Below are 16,334 nucleotides of genomic sequence, written 5' to 3'. Positions count from 1 at the left end.
CTTTAACTGCCGACAGCTTCAAAAAAAAATACATTAATTCACAGAATGCATCATTCCAACATTGGTGCTAGTAATTCCAAATCTTGATGAGTGACAGAAACTATTACTTACTGTGGTTTTTGACCTAGGACTGCAATCACCTGACTGAGATTCCTCAGGGACATTGACCTTCATATAAGTGTTAGGAGTGTTCAGCCATCTTGTCTTTTCACGCTGCTGTTTCTGTGCCAGAAATTTGAGAGGAGAACGCGGCAGAGCATCATCTTCAAAGGAAAATGCTGTGACAGTTGCAGGTATCTCCACCTCACTCTTGTGCCTTAGTTTTTCTTTCAGAATTGGGTGCCTGTAAGTGTAGCCAGTTCTGTAGCCCTGTGGAGGGAGGAAAAAAAATACAAAGTCTTAAGCATTTTCTTCTGGTAAGTATAAGATTACAAAAATAAACAAGATAATGATCCTTTAACTATATGTAAAACCCCAAACTACAACAGTTTGACATTTAAAACTCAATTTCATATTTATGTCATAGATAGCTGAAGACAATTTGGACATGGACATACACCCATTTGTTAGTAGAATAATTTTGTTTATTCCAGATCTACAAGAAGAGATTGCAATGATAATTCTTTCATCAAGGACAGTTTTTATTGGTTATAAAATCAAGCAAACAGAAATGGAAACAAAATATGCAAAACCATGAATTAGTATTGATGTCTGTTATGAATGTGTGCTTTGAATGCCAATTAGTGTATTTAGAAGCTGCTCAGATTTTCCTCACGCTAATATTAGAATATATGGAGAAAACCTGCCAGGTCAAAAAATAGTTCATTTGTGTTTAAAATATCAAAGATCATGCTTTGAAAAGAGCCTTCGTGTCTTCAAGATGCCTCACAGGCTTTACAGCCAAATGCAGATAATAGCCTAGACTCTTATTGGTATTTGCTTAGGGGCTTTGAGGAGTCGTAGTGTGTAGTAGGTCTATGAATATTTTGTTCATGGGCATGCCTATAAGTTCATAACCCAGGAAAGGCAGCAGGGCAAGAGGATCACAGAGCAGAGGAAGGTGGTGAAGTAGAAAGGTCAAGGAAAGGCTTGGGATGCCATGAATTGATAGTTAATAGATGGCGACTGTCTGTTGGGCTGAGCTTACATTGGGGTGGGGGTGGGGGCTGTTAAGACTGGGGATGCTGTTGTCTGTTGCAGGAGGACTCCTAGTCAAGTCAGAGGTTATGACTGTCGCTGTTTGGCCGGGGGGGGGGGAGGGGGAGGAGGGGTGGAGGTGTCACATGCAACTGAATTTGGGCTGAACAATGGTTTTAGTTGTCAGAATGGGCTGGCAGGACAAGGAGGTTTAAAACAAAATCAGGCAAGATATGAGAGTTTGGAGGGCAGGGTAGATAGGTCAAAAGGACCAGGACCTACTCAGGGGTGGTCTCCTGTAAGTCATGCACAAGCTGGCTTCACAGGCAGACTCTAAGCCTTGTTATGAATGAGTGATATGCAGGCCACCCTTAAGCAAATGAAAACCCCATAAATGGTATCCAGATGTGACCCCACTATCTAATAAAGGAGGGAAAAAGAAAGGCAGAACTACTGGCTTGTTAGCCTGGCATTGGTTTATAGGGAAATTGCTGGAACCTGTACTGAAGGATGTGGATTCAAGACACTTAGGAAATAATAAAACTGAACAAAGTCATAGATTTATGAAAAGAAAATGACCTTTTACTGAGCTATTGGAATTTTTTTTTTGAAGATATAACTAATGAAGATGAGAGGGAAGTGAATGCAGTGTCTTAAGATTTCCAGAAGGTTCCACACAGGGAGTTGGTAAACATGATTAGATCACATGGAATTGGGGGGTAATATATTAGCATGGACTGAGGGTTGATTAACAGGGAGAAAGCAAAGAGTAGTAATAAACCAGTGTTTCTCAAGTTGGCAGGTTGTCATCAGTACACTCCTGTAGGGACTGGTGCTTGGGCCATAACTACACCCCATCTGCGTCTACCATTTGGCCAAGGGAATCAAATCTAATATTTCCAGTGATGAGGATGCAGAGGTTACAAAGGAATATAGACAAGCTGAATGAATGGGTAATTACATTGCAGATGAAGTACAAATTAGAAAAATGTGCAGTTATATTTCAGTAGAAATAAAACAAATGCTGAGTATTTTTTTGTAATGCTGCAATTGGGAAATCTTGATGTTCAAAAGGTGCCTGGGAATCCACGTACACAAGCCACTGAAAGTTAACAAGCAGGCATTTAGGCAGGCAAATGGTACACTGAACTTTATTGCAAGAAAATTTGCGAACAAGAGTAAAGATGTCTCAATACTATTACATAGGACTGTGACAAAACTACACCTGGAATATCGAGTACAACTTTGGCCTCCTTGTCTAAAAAATGGATATGGCTGCCATTGAGGGAGTGCAGCAAAGATTCACCAACTGGTTTCTAGGATGATGGGTCTGCCATATGAGGAAAGACAGAGCCTCTCAGCCTATTTTCTTTCAAATTCAGAATGAGAAGCAATCCCATTGAAATATATAAAATTCTCAAGGGTTTGTCAGGGTAGATGCAAAAAGGTTTCCCCTGGCTAAGGAAACTAGAACAAGGGGTCAAAGGCTCAAAATAAGGGATAGGCCATCTCAGGATTAAAGTGAGAAATTTCTTCACTCAGAGAGCAAAAATCTTTGCAACTGTATATCCTGGAGGGCTGTGAAGGATGAATCATTGACTTCAATCAAAACTAAGATCAATACATTTTTTGATATTAACAGAGAAGAGAGATATAGGGGCAGAAAAGCAATTGAGGTAGATGGCCTGCCTGAATAGTGGATCTTTTGCTGAATAGTGGAGCAGGCTCAAAGAGATGAACAACTTATAACTGCATCTTTTACTTGTGCTCTTATGTTGTCCAATGTGGGACGTAAATGTGCGTTTGAGATCCTGTCTGCATTATGGATCAATGCATTGAAGAGCCAGGGATTAAAAAATCTTCATTAATTGTAAGTCCACAATTTCGGTTCGAGTTACTTGTATAAATTGGATTACAACTGCATTCAAAAATATGGCACTACATCAATTAATATCCAGCAAACTCTTTCACTGGTGAAATTGCAGCCTGTTTGCCCACTGAAGCTACAACAGGAAATACCAGAATAAACATTTTTGGTAGTATTGGTAAAGGGATAAATGTTGGCAAGGACACAGGGAACTCCCCCCTATTCAACAACATGCCATGATAGCTTTCATATTCTTCAGAACCTGTCATATCTAAAAGATAACTCGAGGAGGCTTCCTTCACTAATATAATTAAGAGGAGTTAAGGTGCTCAAATCCTGGAATGGGGTTAACCACAATAGCTTCCAAAAATGATTAAAGAATGCCACCGGAGTGAAAGGCAATACTTTCCATAAGGTAAACCCAGTTTTAAGCACATAAAATGAAAAGCATTAAAGACTCAATTCAAAAGTAACCTTTTAGGGGGTGCCGATTTAAAAAGGCACAGTGAATACTTGTGGTATATAATAGCCATCTATCACTCCTTCATCACAGTGATTTCTACAGTTTATATGTCAAGAACGACAGCTCAAGTTTATTTGAGAGAAAAATGGAGAACATTGAACAGGAGAGAAAAGACAAAAGTTGGCTTTACAAGGCAAAGTCTAATGGCTTCAAGACATAGTGGAGCACATAACATTAAATAATTCAGCACTGGGATGAACAGAAAGTTAAGGTGCGTTATATAGCTGGAGAAATTATAGAAAGGGGGTGGAAGGGGGTCATGGGAAAGTTTGAAAACAAGGATCAGAATCTTGAAAATATACATACCAGATTGTCCAACATTCTCATCATAGCTTCAAATTCTTGTTCTCCAACTCTCCACTTTTGTGTGGTTCCCATGTTTACTCCTTCCAAATCCACCTTGTGTGTGAGAGGCTTGAACTTTTCCAGATCCAGCAGCAGCAAGTTATCTACTCCACCCGCACTTGCCAAGGCCCTTACCTTCAAATAAAACCACTTAGTTAAAAGTGCACAGATCACTTCCAATTATCAAAAGAATATATCTGCTCAGCAGAATAATGCTTGGGAAAAAATCTTATTTCCTATGTCCAAATAAAAAAGATATTTGAAGCATAATGAATGCAATCTTTCTGTTTACTTTCCTATCAAATATCACTTCAGTCAAATTAGAAAATCAATGCACATCTGTCCAAATTAGCAGATGGGAGTGTTATATAAAAACAACAATAAATTACTGGAATTTATATGATAATAGCATTGCTATTAAGACCAGCATTTATTACCCATCTTTGAGAGGATGGTGAGCTGTCACCTTGAATGGCAGCAATCTGTATGATAAAGGGGTTCCTGCTGCACACGACTAACCTCCTGACCCCGACCCACTTGTCTTTCAATAGTGTGCAAGGCATAAGACAGAAGTGTACTTGAACATTCTCCACTTGTCTGGATGAGTACAGCTCCAACAGCACTCAAGAGTTGTTGGCTAGGGATTTACAAGGTTTAGACCCAGCAACAATGAAAGAACAATAACTTATTCAGTGTTTGTATGGTGCACAACTTGTCAGGGAACCTGCGGTTCTGGTCATTCTTGGTGGTAAGTGGCAGGTTTGGGAAGTGCTGTCAATGTATCCTTGATGTGCAGCAGCAATGCATTTTCCAGATGGTACAACTGACATACTGGTGGTGAATGAGAGAATGTTTAGGGTGCTGGAAGGGATGCCAGTCAAGCAGGCTGTTTTGTCCTGGATGGGGTTGATCTGCTTGAATGTTGTTGGAGGTGCACTCATCCAAATAAATGAAGAATATTTCTTTACAATTCTGTCTTATGCCTAACAGACTGGAAAGGCTGCTGTGTCAGGAAGTGAGATGTGTGCAGCAGGATACTCAGCCTTTGAACTCCTGTGATAGCCACAGTATGTGTGTAGCTTCTGCTCAGTGGTGACCCTTAAGGTGTTGATGGCGAGGGTCTGAGCAATGGTTACACCATTGAATATCAAGGATAGGTTGTTAGACTCTCTTGTTGGAGATAGTCATTTTCTGGCATTGTACAGCACAAGTTTTTACTTACCTTTTGTCATTGACATCTGAATGTTGTCTAGGTCTTACTGCATACAGCAACAGACTATTTCTGTTCACTGGAGTTGTGAATGGAATATTGGGTAATAAGCAGTGTATATCCTCACATCTAACCTTATCATGAAAGGAGGACATGGATGAAATTGTTAAAACTGGTTGAGTCTAGGACACTCCCTGAAGAACATCTGTAACAAGCTCCTGACAGTGAAGTTGATTGATTTATAACAATGGGTTGGTCCTGCTTTTTGTGGATAGAGGATTTCTGGAGTGCTGTAACTGTACTAGAACAGCTTGACTACAGGCATTGTAGTTCCGATGTGCAGTTCTTCAATGCTACAGCCAGGATGTCCTCTGATCCCATTGCCCTTCCTATATCCAAAGCTCCATTATAACATCATGGAACGAATCAGATTGACAATTCTGTGAAAGAAGCAGAGACGAATCTACTACTTGGCATTTTTGGCCGAAGGTATTTGTAAGTGCTTCAACTTGGTCTTTCGCACTTTCTTGTTGGGATCAATCATCTAAGATGGGGATGTTCTTGGCACCTCATCCTCCTATTAGCTGTTTAATTGTCCACCACCATTCACAACTGGATGTGGCAGTACTACAGGCTTTTTTTTTAGAAAAAAATCAAATCTGACATTTGTCAGATTGCTCAGATCTGTCTCGTGCATGTCATCTTTGCTGCTTAGTAAGATTTTACATTGCAGCTGCACCAGACTGGCATCTCATTTTTGGATACAAATGGTGCTGATTGCAGTCTGCCCCTTAACACTGTTCAAACTAATTTCTCTGGCCCAATAGTAATAGTAGAGTGAGGGATTAGAGATTGTTGACAAGTACAAGTTTGCTGCTGTTGATGGCCCATACTGACTGATCGATGCTCATTTTGAAATGTGAGATCAGTTTTGAATCTATCCTATTTAGCACAATGGAGGGTATCCTCAGTGAGAAGCCAGGGCTTTGCCTCTACAAGAACAGTTGGGTGGTCACCCCCTTCAAATATCATGAATGATTGCATCTGCAATAAGTAGACTGCTGAAGAGGTTGAGTAGGTATAACTTTTTTGTTGGTTCCTTCATCACCAGCAGCAGAACCAATCTGGTAGCTACACCCTTCATGACACAGCTAGTTTGGTCACCGGTGGTGATCACTGAGGTCTGAGTACACTGTATCCTCGCTACTATCAGTGCTTCTTTCAGCTGTTCGCACAGAGTACTGATTTATCAGGTGAGGGAGGATGGTGGAAAATAATCAGAAGGGGGTTTCTTTATCCAGATTTGGTCTCATGGTATCAGATTTCATGGGGAATGGGTTATGGAGAATCTGGTACATTGATTCAGAGGTATGACACTCACAATATGACCACGGTAGGTTGTTACTCGACTTGTTTAAATTAGGACCCCACAGACCCTAACCCTTGGACTCATGGGGAGGACTTCACATGGTTGAACAGATTGGGAGTGACTTTGCCACATCCAACTCTTGTTCCACATTGATACAAGGAGGTCTGGCAGATTTTATGCTTGCATTTTAATATGGCTACTTTGAAATTGCTGAAGGCTCTACTTAAATATTCGCGAGAGTAGCCAAGAGTCATCCTAATTGCTGTGGTTCTGAATTTGCATGCAAGTCAGGCTGGGTAAAGATGACAGATTGCTTTCTCTTAAAGGCATCAGTTAACCAAACAGCTTCTATGATAATCTGATAATTACACAGTCAGCATTATTGAGACATGTAAGTAATTCTTTTTTAAAATTACAGATTATTTAAGTAACTAAATTTAAACTTTTCATGCTGGGAATTGAAGTCCTATATCTACACATTTAGTCCAGGATTCTGCATTACGAGTTAAGTAACTTGACCAATATATTACCATCCCATAGGTCACTTGTAACTGTACTAAGCTCTCTACTGATTTACATTTATTCAATTAATATTATACAAGAAACAAATAGTGTCATTAAAACTGATACTAATTCTCTTCAAAGGAACCTTATGGGGATGGCTGTATTTATGATAATTAGGACTAATTTCTCGGGAGTGGGGTTGAATTTGAAGGATAATTTTTTCTGGGCTAAGGTTTACTTGTAATGTAATCAATGATTTGCATAAAAGGAAACATGGTTTCAAACCATCAATACACACTCCAAATTTCTAAACATATGAATCATTCTCAGATATCATTTCAGAACCAGTAGTCTAATCTGGTACCTCGGGAGATCCTTGTTTATGAAAGGCATCCTTTGACCATTGACAAGCGAGGTGATCATAATTCATGCACACTTCTTATCAGGGCTTTCAGTTTACAATACCATTTGCACCAGAAGGTATTGAAGACTTTAATGTAACTTTTCTTTCCTTGCAAAGTATGAAAGTTAGGAAAAGTAATTAAGACTGCTAACATACAATGCTCTGCCCTTGAAGTATGAAGGACACAAAGTAGAAGTGAAGGATGTTACCTGCAGTATTGGTACAGACTTATGTCAGATGGCGATAAGCAGGCATACAGGAGTGGGATAGATTGGCTGGTTGAGTGGTGTCACAACAACCTTGCACTCAACGTCAGAAAGACTAAGGAATCGATTATGGACTTCAGGAAGGGGAAGTCTGGAGAACACACACCAGTCCTCATTGAGGGGTCAGTGGTGGAAAGGGTGAGCAGCATCAAGTTCCTGGGCATCAACATCTCAGAGGAACTATCTTGGGTCTAACACATTGATGCAATCATGAAGAAGGCATGCCAGTGGCTCTACTTCATTAGGAGTTTGAAGAGATTTGGTATGTCAGCATAGATTCTTGCAAATTTCTGCAGATGTGTGTTGGAGAGCATTCTGTTTGGTTGCATCATCGCCTGGTATGGAGGCTCCAATGTGCAGGATGGAAAGAGGCAGCAGAGGGTTGTAGACTCAGCCAGCTCCATCATGGGCATAACCCTCCCCACCAGTGAGGACATCTTTGAGAGGCAGTGTCTCAAGGCGGTGGCATCCATCATTAAGGACCCGGAACATGCCCTCTTCACATTACTACCATCGGAGAGGTGGTACAGGAGCCTGAAGACCCACACTCAACATTTCAGAAACAGCTTCTTCCCATCCGCCATCAGATTCCTGAACGGTCCATGAACACTACCTCATGATTCCTCTTTTGCACTATTTGTTTTTGTAACTTATAGCAATTTTTACGTCTTTATGTCTTGCACTGTACTGCTGCCACAAAACAACAAATTTCATGACATATGTCACTGATAATAAACCTGATTCTGATTATGTTGTGGGAGTAGGCTATAGCCTACTCCCAATCTAGTCAACCATGTAAATATTTATTAAAAATGATTAACAAGAGATATGGTAGTGACAGCAGTGGGTGGAGTTTTAAATGATTGAAATTGGCCTTCAGGAAAAGTGCTGGAGATGTTAGGCTCAGAGATCACAGAATTGAATGAGTTTGAGAACAGGATTGAGGTACAAATGCTGGCAGACAGCGATATGAACACACAATTGTTCTTGGCAATTGGGTGATGAAATTTAATAATCAAAACTCAAGGCTACACAGTATCAAGTTCATCATGATCAACCAGTCACCAAAAGACAGAATGGAGTTAGCGCACTTTAATTATTAGGCAATTAATAATAAAAAATAATAATAATACTAAAACAGGCAATTAATAAAATCCCTAGTTTTTTTTTCCTGTAACTTGAAATCACTGAATATGATCGTGATCCTTTTCAGCCTTGGCTGAAATAAGGTAACTAAATGCAGACTAGCTTTCATACACAGAACTTTGATTGTGACTTTAGTTCAATATAACATCACACAGTGTTACATATCCACTGTAGCCTCAAAACACTCTTGAAATTGGGTTAAATAAATAAATCATCATGGACTGGCCACCCACAATTGTGTTGAACTGCAAATAAAAATTGGCCATTTATCTCATGTTGTTTCCTCCAGTGGGAATTTATGGACAGAAGCCAGCTTCATCCCACGACCTTCCATATTGTAAATACAATCACATGGGTGGGTGCCAAAACAGGTCCCACCCAGAAAAACTAGAAAAAATTAAAAGCTGAAAAAGACTGCTGGTGTCAGAAACTTCAAATCTATTAATACTCTTATTGGAAATGTGATAACTGAAATACATAATTATATAAATGAACAATTAAAATATTTGAAAAAAATCTAACACTTGGCTTAGTCCCTCATGATTGTTCGCCACTGAAACAAAAGGAGAGGTTTCCCTATATCAGGCCCAATAAGACACAGGTTCCTCCACCTGAACTGCCAGGGAACTGCTGCAACTTTGTGCTCCCACACTGGACCCCACTAACTAGAAATTCATTGTTGCCTTTTCCCAATGATATACCGCTGAAAAAATTGATTTTCCACTGGAGTGAAACAATCACTTCTGAGCCATTTCACTTCATTCCACAAATTCAACCAGACCTCTCCTGGCAAAAACCATCCTTGTGCAACTGAAACAATTTCTGCATCAGTTGCACATGAGAAGGTCATTCCTCAGGGGAACTTTGATGAAATTGTTTCAAATGTAATTAATAATGGCCACTGAGGGGACATCCTTAGCCCACTCCAATCTTCCTTCATTGCAGAGGCCTCTTCTATTACCTCCCCAACCCCAGAGGCCGTTCTGATCTGGCCAACTGCCACCATATCTACAGCCCTTTGTGAATCCTCCAATCCTCCTGACTTGCCAAGGTCCCTCTGAATATCCCACCCCAACTCCTCTGATCCTCCTATAGCCCACAAAACCTACCCATTCTTACTGCCCCCTTCACTTTCCCCCTCCGACCAGATCGGATCACTGTTTGTAGGACAAGATCCTTGCAAATCATTTTTCTCCAATTACTTGGTAATTTTAAAAACTCAATGCCTTTCAAAGAAATGAAATGAAAATACATGCTATTATGGTCTCATCATTCACATAGACTTGTTAGTATATCTGTTTTTTTGTTAAGCATTACCTGGATCTCACAGGCTAATTGGACATTGTAGATGTAGTGAAAAGCTTCCTCTATGGTCTCACCTAGTGCGATCACACCATGGTTTCTAAGAACCAATACCTGAAAGTAAAATAGTGATTAAGAATGGCAACAACCAAAGGAACATTTAGCTGCAGTTTAACTCGGTGATGAAATTAAAATAACAGCTTTGCTTTTTTTTTTAGTTTTCACTGGTTTTTATCCTTTTCATTTCCTCCTTTGAGGTCATGGAATTCTTATTCCAAGGATACCAATCTTCATGATCCACTTCATCAAAGCAATCACTGTTCTTAAATCTGCAAACATTGCGAGTATTGGGGAGTAGAGGGAGGAAAATCAAAGTTTAGGATATTCCCATCAAAGAATAAAACAATCCTACAAGTCAGGACATGACTATCTGACCTGTTGCCCCTGTACTGGCTCTTTCGAAGTCCTGTTCAATTTAATCTCATAGCCTAGCTTTCTTCTCAAACAATCATGGTCCGTAAGTACACATCCATTAGCCTTTTGAAAGTTTCCAGAATTTGATACCACCATGCTATCAGGTAGTATATTTCACATCTTAACCCTGTGCAAACAAACTTTGTCATTTTCTTTTGCCCAAGGGCCTTTTGGTTTTTTGTAACAGAGCTCAATCAGTCCCTCTCCACCAATGCCTTCTCATTAAACAACATCTCTTAACTTCATTTACTTCCTTCAAATCAAAGGTGCAACTATGGCGCCCCACGTTTTCAACCAAGGGCCGTCCCTGGGCGAGATGTGGAAGAGTCCTTTTTTCCAGTATTACTTAGGCCCTCTCCCTTCCCTCTTTTTGCAGTGCATTGATGATTGCATTTTGGCTGCTTCCTGCTTTCAGAAAGAACTCTGAAGTTTCTTGACCTTTGCTGCCAACCTTCACTCTGCTCTCAAGTTCCAAATGGTCCCCTAGTTACATCTCTTCCCCTTCTCAACTTCTCATGGGATAAGTTAGTGACAAAACCCATTATAAGCCAACAGATTCCAACAACCATCTTAACTACATCACCTCCCATTCTGCTTCCTGAATGGAGTCCATTCATCTTCCCAGGTTCTCTAGCTCTGTCATCTCTAACAACATCTTCCATACCAGAGCTTCATTTTCCTTAACCCAAGTTTCTTTTCCACCATAGTTAGAACAGTTATCAATTGCAAATGCTCCAATTTCTACACTTCTGCTCTCACCTCTTTCCTTCCCTCGTCCTCATCTTGTGATGCCATCACCAGGCAAACATGAGCCCTGTCCTCCCACTCCTTTCAGCATTCTGAAGAAACCGTGGGCCTTTGTGAAGCTCTGGTCCATCCACACCCACTCCTCTTCCCATAGTACCTTCCCAATGCAATCACAAGAAATGAAACACCTGCCTTTAACCCGAAAATCTGAAATAAAGAGTGCTGGAAATACCAGCCAGGTCAGAGAGCATCTGTGGAAAGAGAAACAGAGCTGATGTTCCTGGTTGAAGACTCTTTGTTGGGACAATGCTGCCCGACCTGCTGAGTGTTTCCATCATATTCTTTATTTGCAGTTTCTTTTGCACTATGGATACAGAAACTGCATTCAGCACTTACAATGTCGTTTCTACATTAGAGAAAATAAACAGATTGGAGGACTGGTCTGCAAAATATCTCCATTCAGTCTGCTGGGCTTCCAGTTGTCTGCTGGTTTAATTTTCCATCTGAGACTGACCTCTTGGTCTTTGACCTCTTATACTTTTCCAATGAAGCCCAACGTAAGTTTGGGGAAAAGAATCTCTTCTGACTTGGCACATTGCTGTTCTCAGGTCTTAACGTTTAATTCAACTATTTCAGATAACCAGCTTTTCCAGTTGATATCAGAACTAGTCAGGTCTGATGAAAGGTCACCAACTTGAAGTTTTCTTCTCTTTCCATAAATGCTGTCTGACCTGCAAAGTATTTGCAGCATCCTGTTTTTATTTAGGATTTCCTGCATTTGCAGTGCTTTGTTTCTCTGCTTTGCATCCTACAACTTCAGACAGCTTTAAAAAAAAACTTAATTCCACCGCTTTCCTCTCTTTTTGTTTGGTGCTGGCTGTTTACATCTCTTCCAGGCAGAAGATCAAACAGATCTTCACCACCTTCTCTAAACCAGCACCACTTTGTGTCATTCAGTCTCTTATCTTGACCCTATCACAGCCATTCCTATGGTTCTCCCCACACAATACCATGTCCCTGCGACCACCACATCCACCCTCCTTCTATGCAACTTAAAATAGGTTTGATTTCAAAGTTCTTTCAGATCTGACGAAAGGTCAATCACTTAAAACGTTGACTCAACATCTCTCTATACAGATGCTGCCTAATTTGATCAAAATTTACAGCATTTTCTGTTTTCAATTTCTTATCTATTCCAATCACTCCATGCATCTGAACTGCTACTTCCCCATTATCGTCTATACATCATGCAAGGCCATGACATTTCTTCTGAAGTGGTACACGAGATTTCTATTTACTTTTCAGGATCTGGATGACACTAGCAAGGCCAGCGCTTACTGATCATCCTTAACTGCCCTTGAGAGAAAGTGATGGTGAGTCATCTTTCTTGAACTGCTGGAGTCCAATGAAGGTATGCCCACAGAGCTGTTGGGCAAGGAGTTAAGAGTCATAGAGTAATACAGCACAGATACAGGCCCTTCAGCCCAACCAGTCCATGTTGACCATAGAGCCCACCCATTTAGTCCCAATTTCCTGTGTTCGGCTCATATCCCCCTAAGCCCCGCCCCTGCATGTACTTATCCAAGTGCTTCTTAAATGATACTATTGTACCTGCCTCACCCACTTCCTCTGGCAGCTCGTTCCATATACTCAAACCATTCCGTGTGGAAAAAGTTGCCCCTCAAGTCCCTTTTAAATCTTTCCCCTCTCACCCTAAATCTATGCCCCCAGTTTTGGACTCCCATACCCTGGGGAAAAGACTGCTACCATCCACCTTATCTATGCCTCTTATGATTACATAAACTTCTGTAAGATCACCCCTCATTCTCCTACACTCCAAGGAATAAAGACCTCGTCTGGCCAACCTCTCCCTATAACTCAGGGCCTCTTTCAGGATTTAGACGAAGCGATGAAGAATCAGTGATATATTTGCAAATCAGGAGGGTTTAGGAGAACCTGCAGGTTGTGGTGCTCCCGTACTCTACTACCTTTGCCCTGCTTGGTGAAGATCGTGGGTATGAGAGGTGCTGTTTGAACAATCTAGTTGAGTAACTGCACAGCATTTTTGTAGACTGTACATAATGCAGTCACTGTGTGTCAGCAATGGAGGGGATGAATAGGTGAACAGGGTATCAATCAAGCTGGCTATCTTGTCCTGGGTAGCATTAAGCTTCAACACTGGAGCTGCACCATCCAGGCAAGTGGAGAGTATTCCATCGTGCTATTGACCTGTGCATTGTAGAAAGGCTTTGAGGTGTCAGGAATCGAGTCACCCACCACAAAATATCCAGCTTCTGATGTGCTCCTATAGCCACTGTAGTTTACGTATCAACTCCCAGGATACTGATGGCAAGAGACTCAGTGATGCTACTGTCATTGACAGTCAAGGACGGATGGTTAGATTATCTCATTGGAGGTAATCAATGCCTGGCACTTTGCAGCACAATATTCCAGCTGTGAAGATTTAATGCAACTTCCTTGGTTTTACATTCAAAACTTAAATTTGTAAAGCCAAATATTCCATACTTTCTTAGCTGCTTTACCAATTTTTCTCTGCCATCTTCAAGGATTTGTCACTATGCACCCAGCTAAAATATTACCATTTAGATTATGCTTTCTCCATTTCTCCCCAAGGCATAATTTTGCCTTTATTATCTGAGCATCTGCCATGTACTTTGTCATTTTATCAGTCTACATCTACTATTATGTAGGACAGTATTTGCTACGTTACTGAGTTTTATGCCAACAAACTTCAAAATTGTGCTCTTTACCCAAGTCTAAGTCAAAGTCATTCACATATATGCACCATTCTAATATCAAACTACAGTGGAACACATTAGATACTTGCCTCAATTCAGAGAGACTTCAGCATCCTGTCTAGCTGATCCTCCAAGTCTACTTAGTTGCCAGATCTCCTCCTGAATTCCTGAACTGTGGGATTTACAATCTTGTGAAGTATCACTAGCCATGTTACTGGCACCAACCATATCTTAAGATCAGAATACTCAGGTGACAGCATCTCCTGCATTTCGCCAAGGCAGATGAAGTGTTCAGGAATTCCCATATGACAATGGGTTTGCATGCAAGAGGTCTCAGATATTGAGCAATACTGCAGGACTGTAGGCCCATATCTGAGTCTGCACTAGCATTTCTGTAAATTATAAAATATTTCTGCATTCAAAAGTAAACCTCAAGTACAGATACAAATGTATTTTTCCATGTAGATGAAGCATATGATAGACCCCAGATGTCACATGATGCTAGATAATAGCCATTTTAAATTTAAATTTTAAAGCACTTTAACTAACATCCTGACCTAACTTCTCACAATCAGCAATAGGGCTTCTTGGTTATTTTACTACAATCTAATGATTGGAAACAAAAGTAACACCCTTTCTGCCACCCTTAGCTCAGGATAAAAAATAAGTCATCAAACCAAGATATCTTGTTATCAGTATCACTCAGCAGCATGAAGTACTGGTCTTTACTTTTGGTTTTAATCAAACTGGAGAGACAATACTTAAATGTATGCACTAATAAATGGAGCTGCTCTCCAGCTGCCCATCACTCATGCCAATATTAAATTACCAGGAGCAAAATTGAAGCCAATTTAATAATACAATAAAAACTTATTGGGAACTTAAATGCAGGTGTTTCAATTTATTTTACATCTTCAGCAACTGGAAAATGTAACAAGATTATCTGTGACTGGGATATTTCCATAAGGTAGGAGGCTTTCCAAGATTAATCATTGTAGATTAACAGAACGTCCTCTACAGATAACACATTCTAAAATGATCTCCCACATCAGAGAGTGTAGCAGTATTTTAATAAATTCAGTATTTCTGCTTTGAAAATTATAGTGCATGCACAATTACACATTTCACCACGTTGATGAATTAATCATTTTTTGTGATATTTAACAAGTTGTGCTACATCTTGCACATGCAAAACATTTACTCAAAAGAAACACATATGGAAAAAGTTTTATATTGACAGCATTCTTTGAATTCTTAAATTCTGTTCAGTTTTACTTAAGAGTTTCTTAATCTGTATAACTCTACAAAACAATCCCACAGTGGAGTACAGTTCAAAAGGTTTAGCTGAGCCCCATGCTCTTCAGTACCAAAAACTGCGAATTTTGCAAATAACTAAACATTCTTTGCTATAGCTTGAAAGATAATGATTCCAAATGTAGTGCTTCTGTTACCACCACAATTGAGATCATCACGCTTAGCAGAGTTCAAGGAATGAATCTGGGATCTTCTCAGTTATTGCCACATTAAAGCTATCCAACCGCACAAATGTGAGGTGAAAAGAATGCAGGACTAATAGCAAGAGAGGCTAAAGCAATATTATATATAACAAAAAGCCAAAATGATCTATTGTTTACATTTTTTGAGCACTAGAGGAGGGACTGCAACCTTACCTTACAAGCTGTACCTAGACACTTCTGCAGCTGAATTCGGTCACTCTCTTCATCAAGTGAACCATGATAATCGTAATATGCAACAGTGCCCACAATCAAGGCTTCTTGGGATATTGGCAGGATACCACATTTCATGGTTGAGACCTGTAGGCATTAGCAGAAAAAGTGAATTTTCATGAACTGTGTTCAAAAAACGCTGCAAGGTTTATGAACACAAGAAAAATTAAACACTTACAGCAGCAGCAGCTGGTGTATGTATATGTATTGCACATCTGACATCAGGGCGCATTGCATAGATGGCTGCATGAGGGCTGAATGATGCTTGGTTGATTCTCAGATTTGTACTCCCCTGGTCCACCACTTCACCCAGTATGTTAACTTTCACCTATTTATATGGGGGAAAAAAACATGTTGAAGTTATTGTTTATGACCCTGGCCATATGAGATTCAATGTAATACAGAAAAATGACTGGCTGCTGGAGCTAGGTGCTAAAAACAAGCTGCAGCCTTTAGGATATGAGAACAGTACAAGGAGTTTTTTTTCAGGCTTTTGAACAGTCCTTCCACATATGACTAAAGTAGTAATCTAGACTAAGCAAAATCTATGTACAA

The 16,334-nt window shown here is 40.1% G+C and overlaps 1 protein-coding gene across 9 annotated transcripts in view; it reads right to left on the bottom strand.

Annotated features, from left to right (window-relative positions):
* Window positions 1–16,334, bottom strand: part of LOC127576737 (gamma-adducin-like) — a 134,463-nt gene that overhangs the window by 17,916 nt on the left and 100,213 nt on the right. For all 9 annotated transcript variants that reach the window (XM_052027448.1, XM_052027440.1, XM_052027444.1 and 6 more), the window contains 5 exons: window positions 15,958–16,107; window positions 15,723–15,866; window positions 10,088–10,186; window positions 3,834–4,007; window positions 112–369 (listed from right to left, as the gene is read on the bottom strand). In XM_052027448.1, coding sequence (XP_051883408.1) covers window positions 112–369; window positions 3,834–4,007; window positions 10,088–10,186; window positions 15,723–15,866; window positions 15,958–16,107 — 825 coding nt within the window. The remainder of the gene's footprint in view (window positions 1–111; window positions 370–3,833; window positions 4,008–10,087; window positions 10,187–15,722; window positions 15,867–15,957; window positions 16,108–16,334) is intronic.

This window comes from Pristis pectinata, chromosome 12, assembly GCF_009764475.1.
Source record: "Pristis pectinata isolate sPriPec2 chromosome 12, sPriPec2.1.pri, whole genome shotgun sequence".
In the NCBI taxonomy this organism is placed as follows: domain Eukaryota; kingdom Metazoa; phylum Chordata; class Chondrichthyes; order Rhinopristiformes; family Pristidae; genus Pristis; species Pristis pectinata.
Note: the sequence above shows the minus strand (reverse complement) of the source record. Positions and strands in the feature narration are given on the sequence as shown.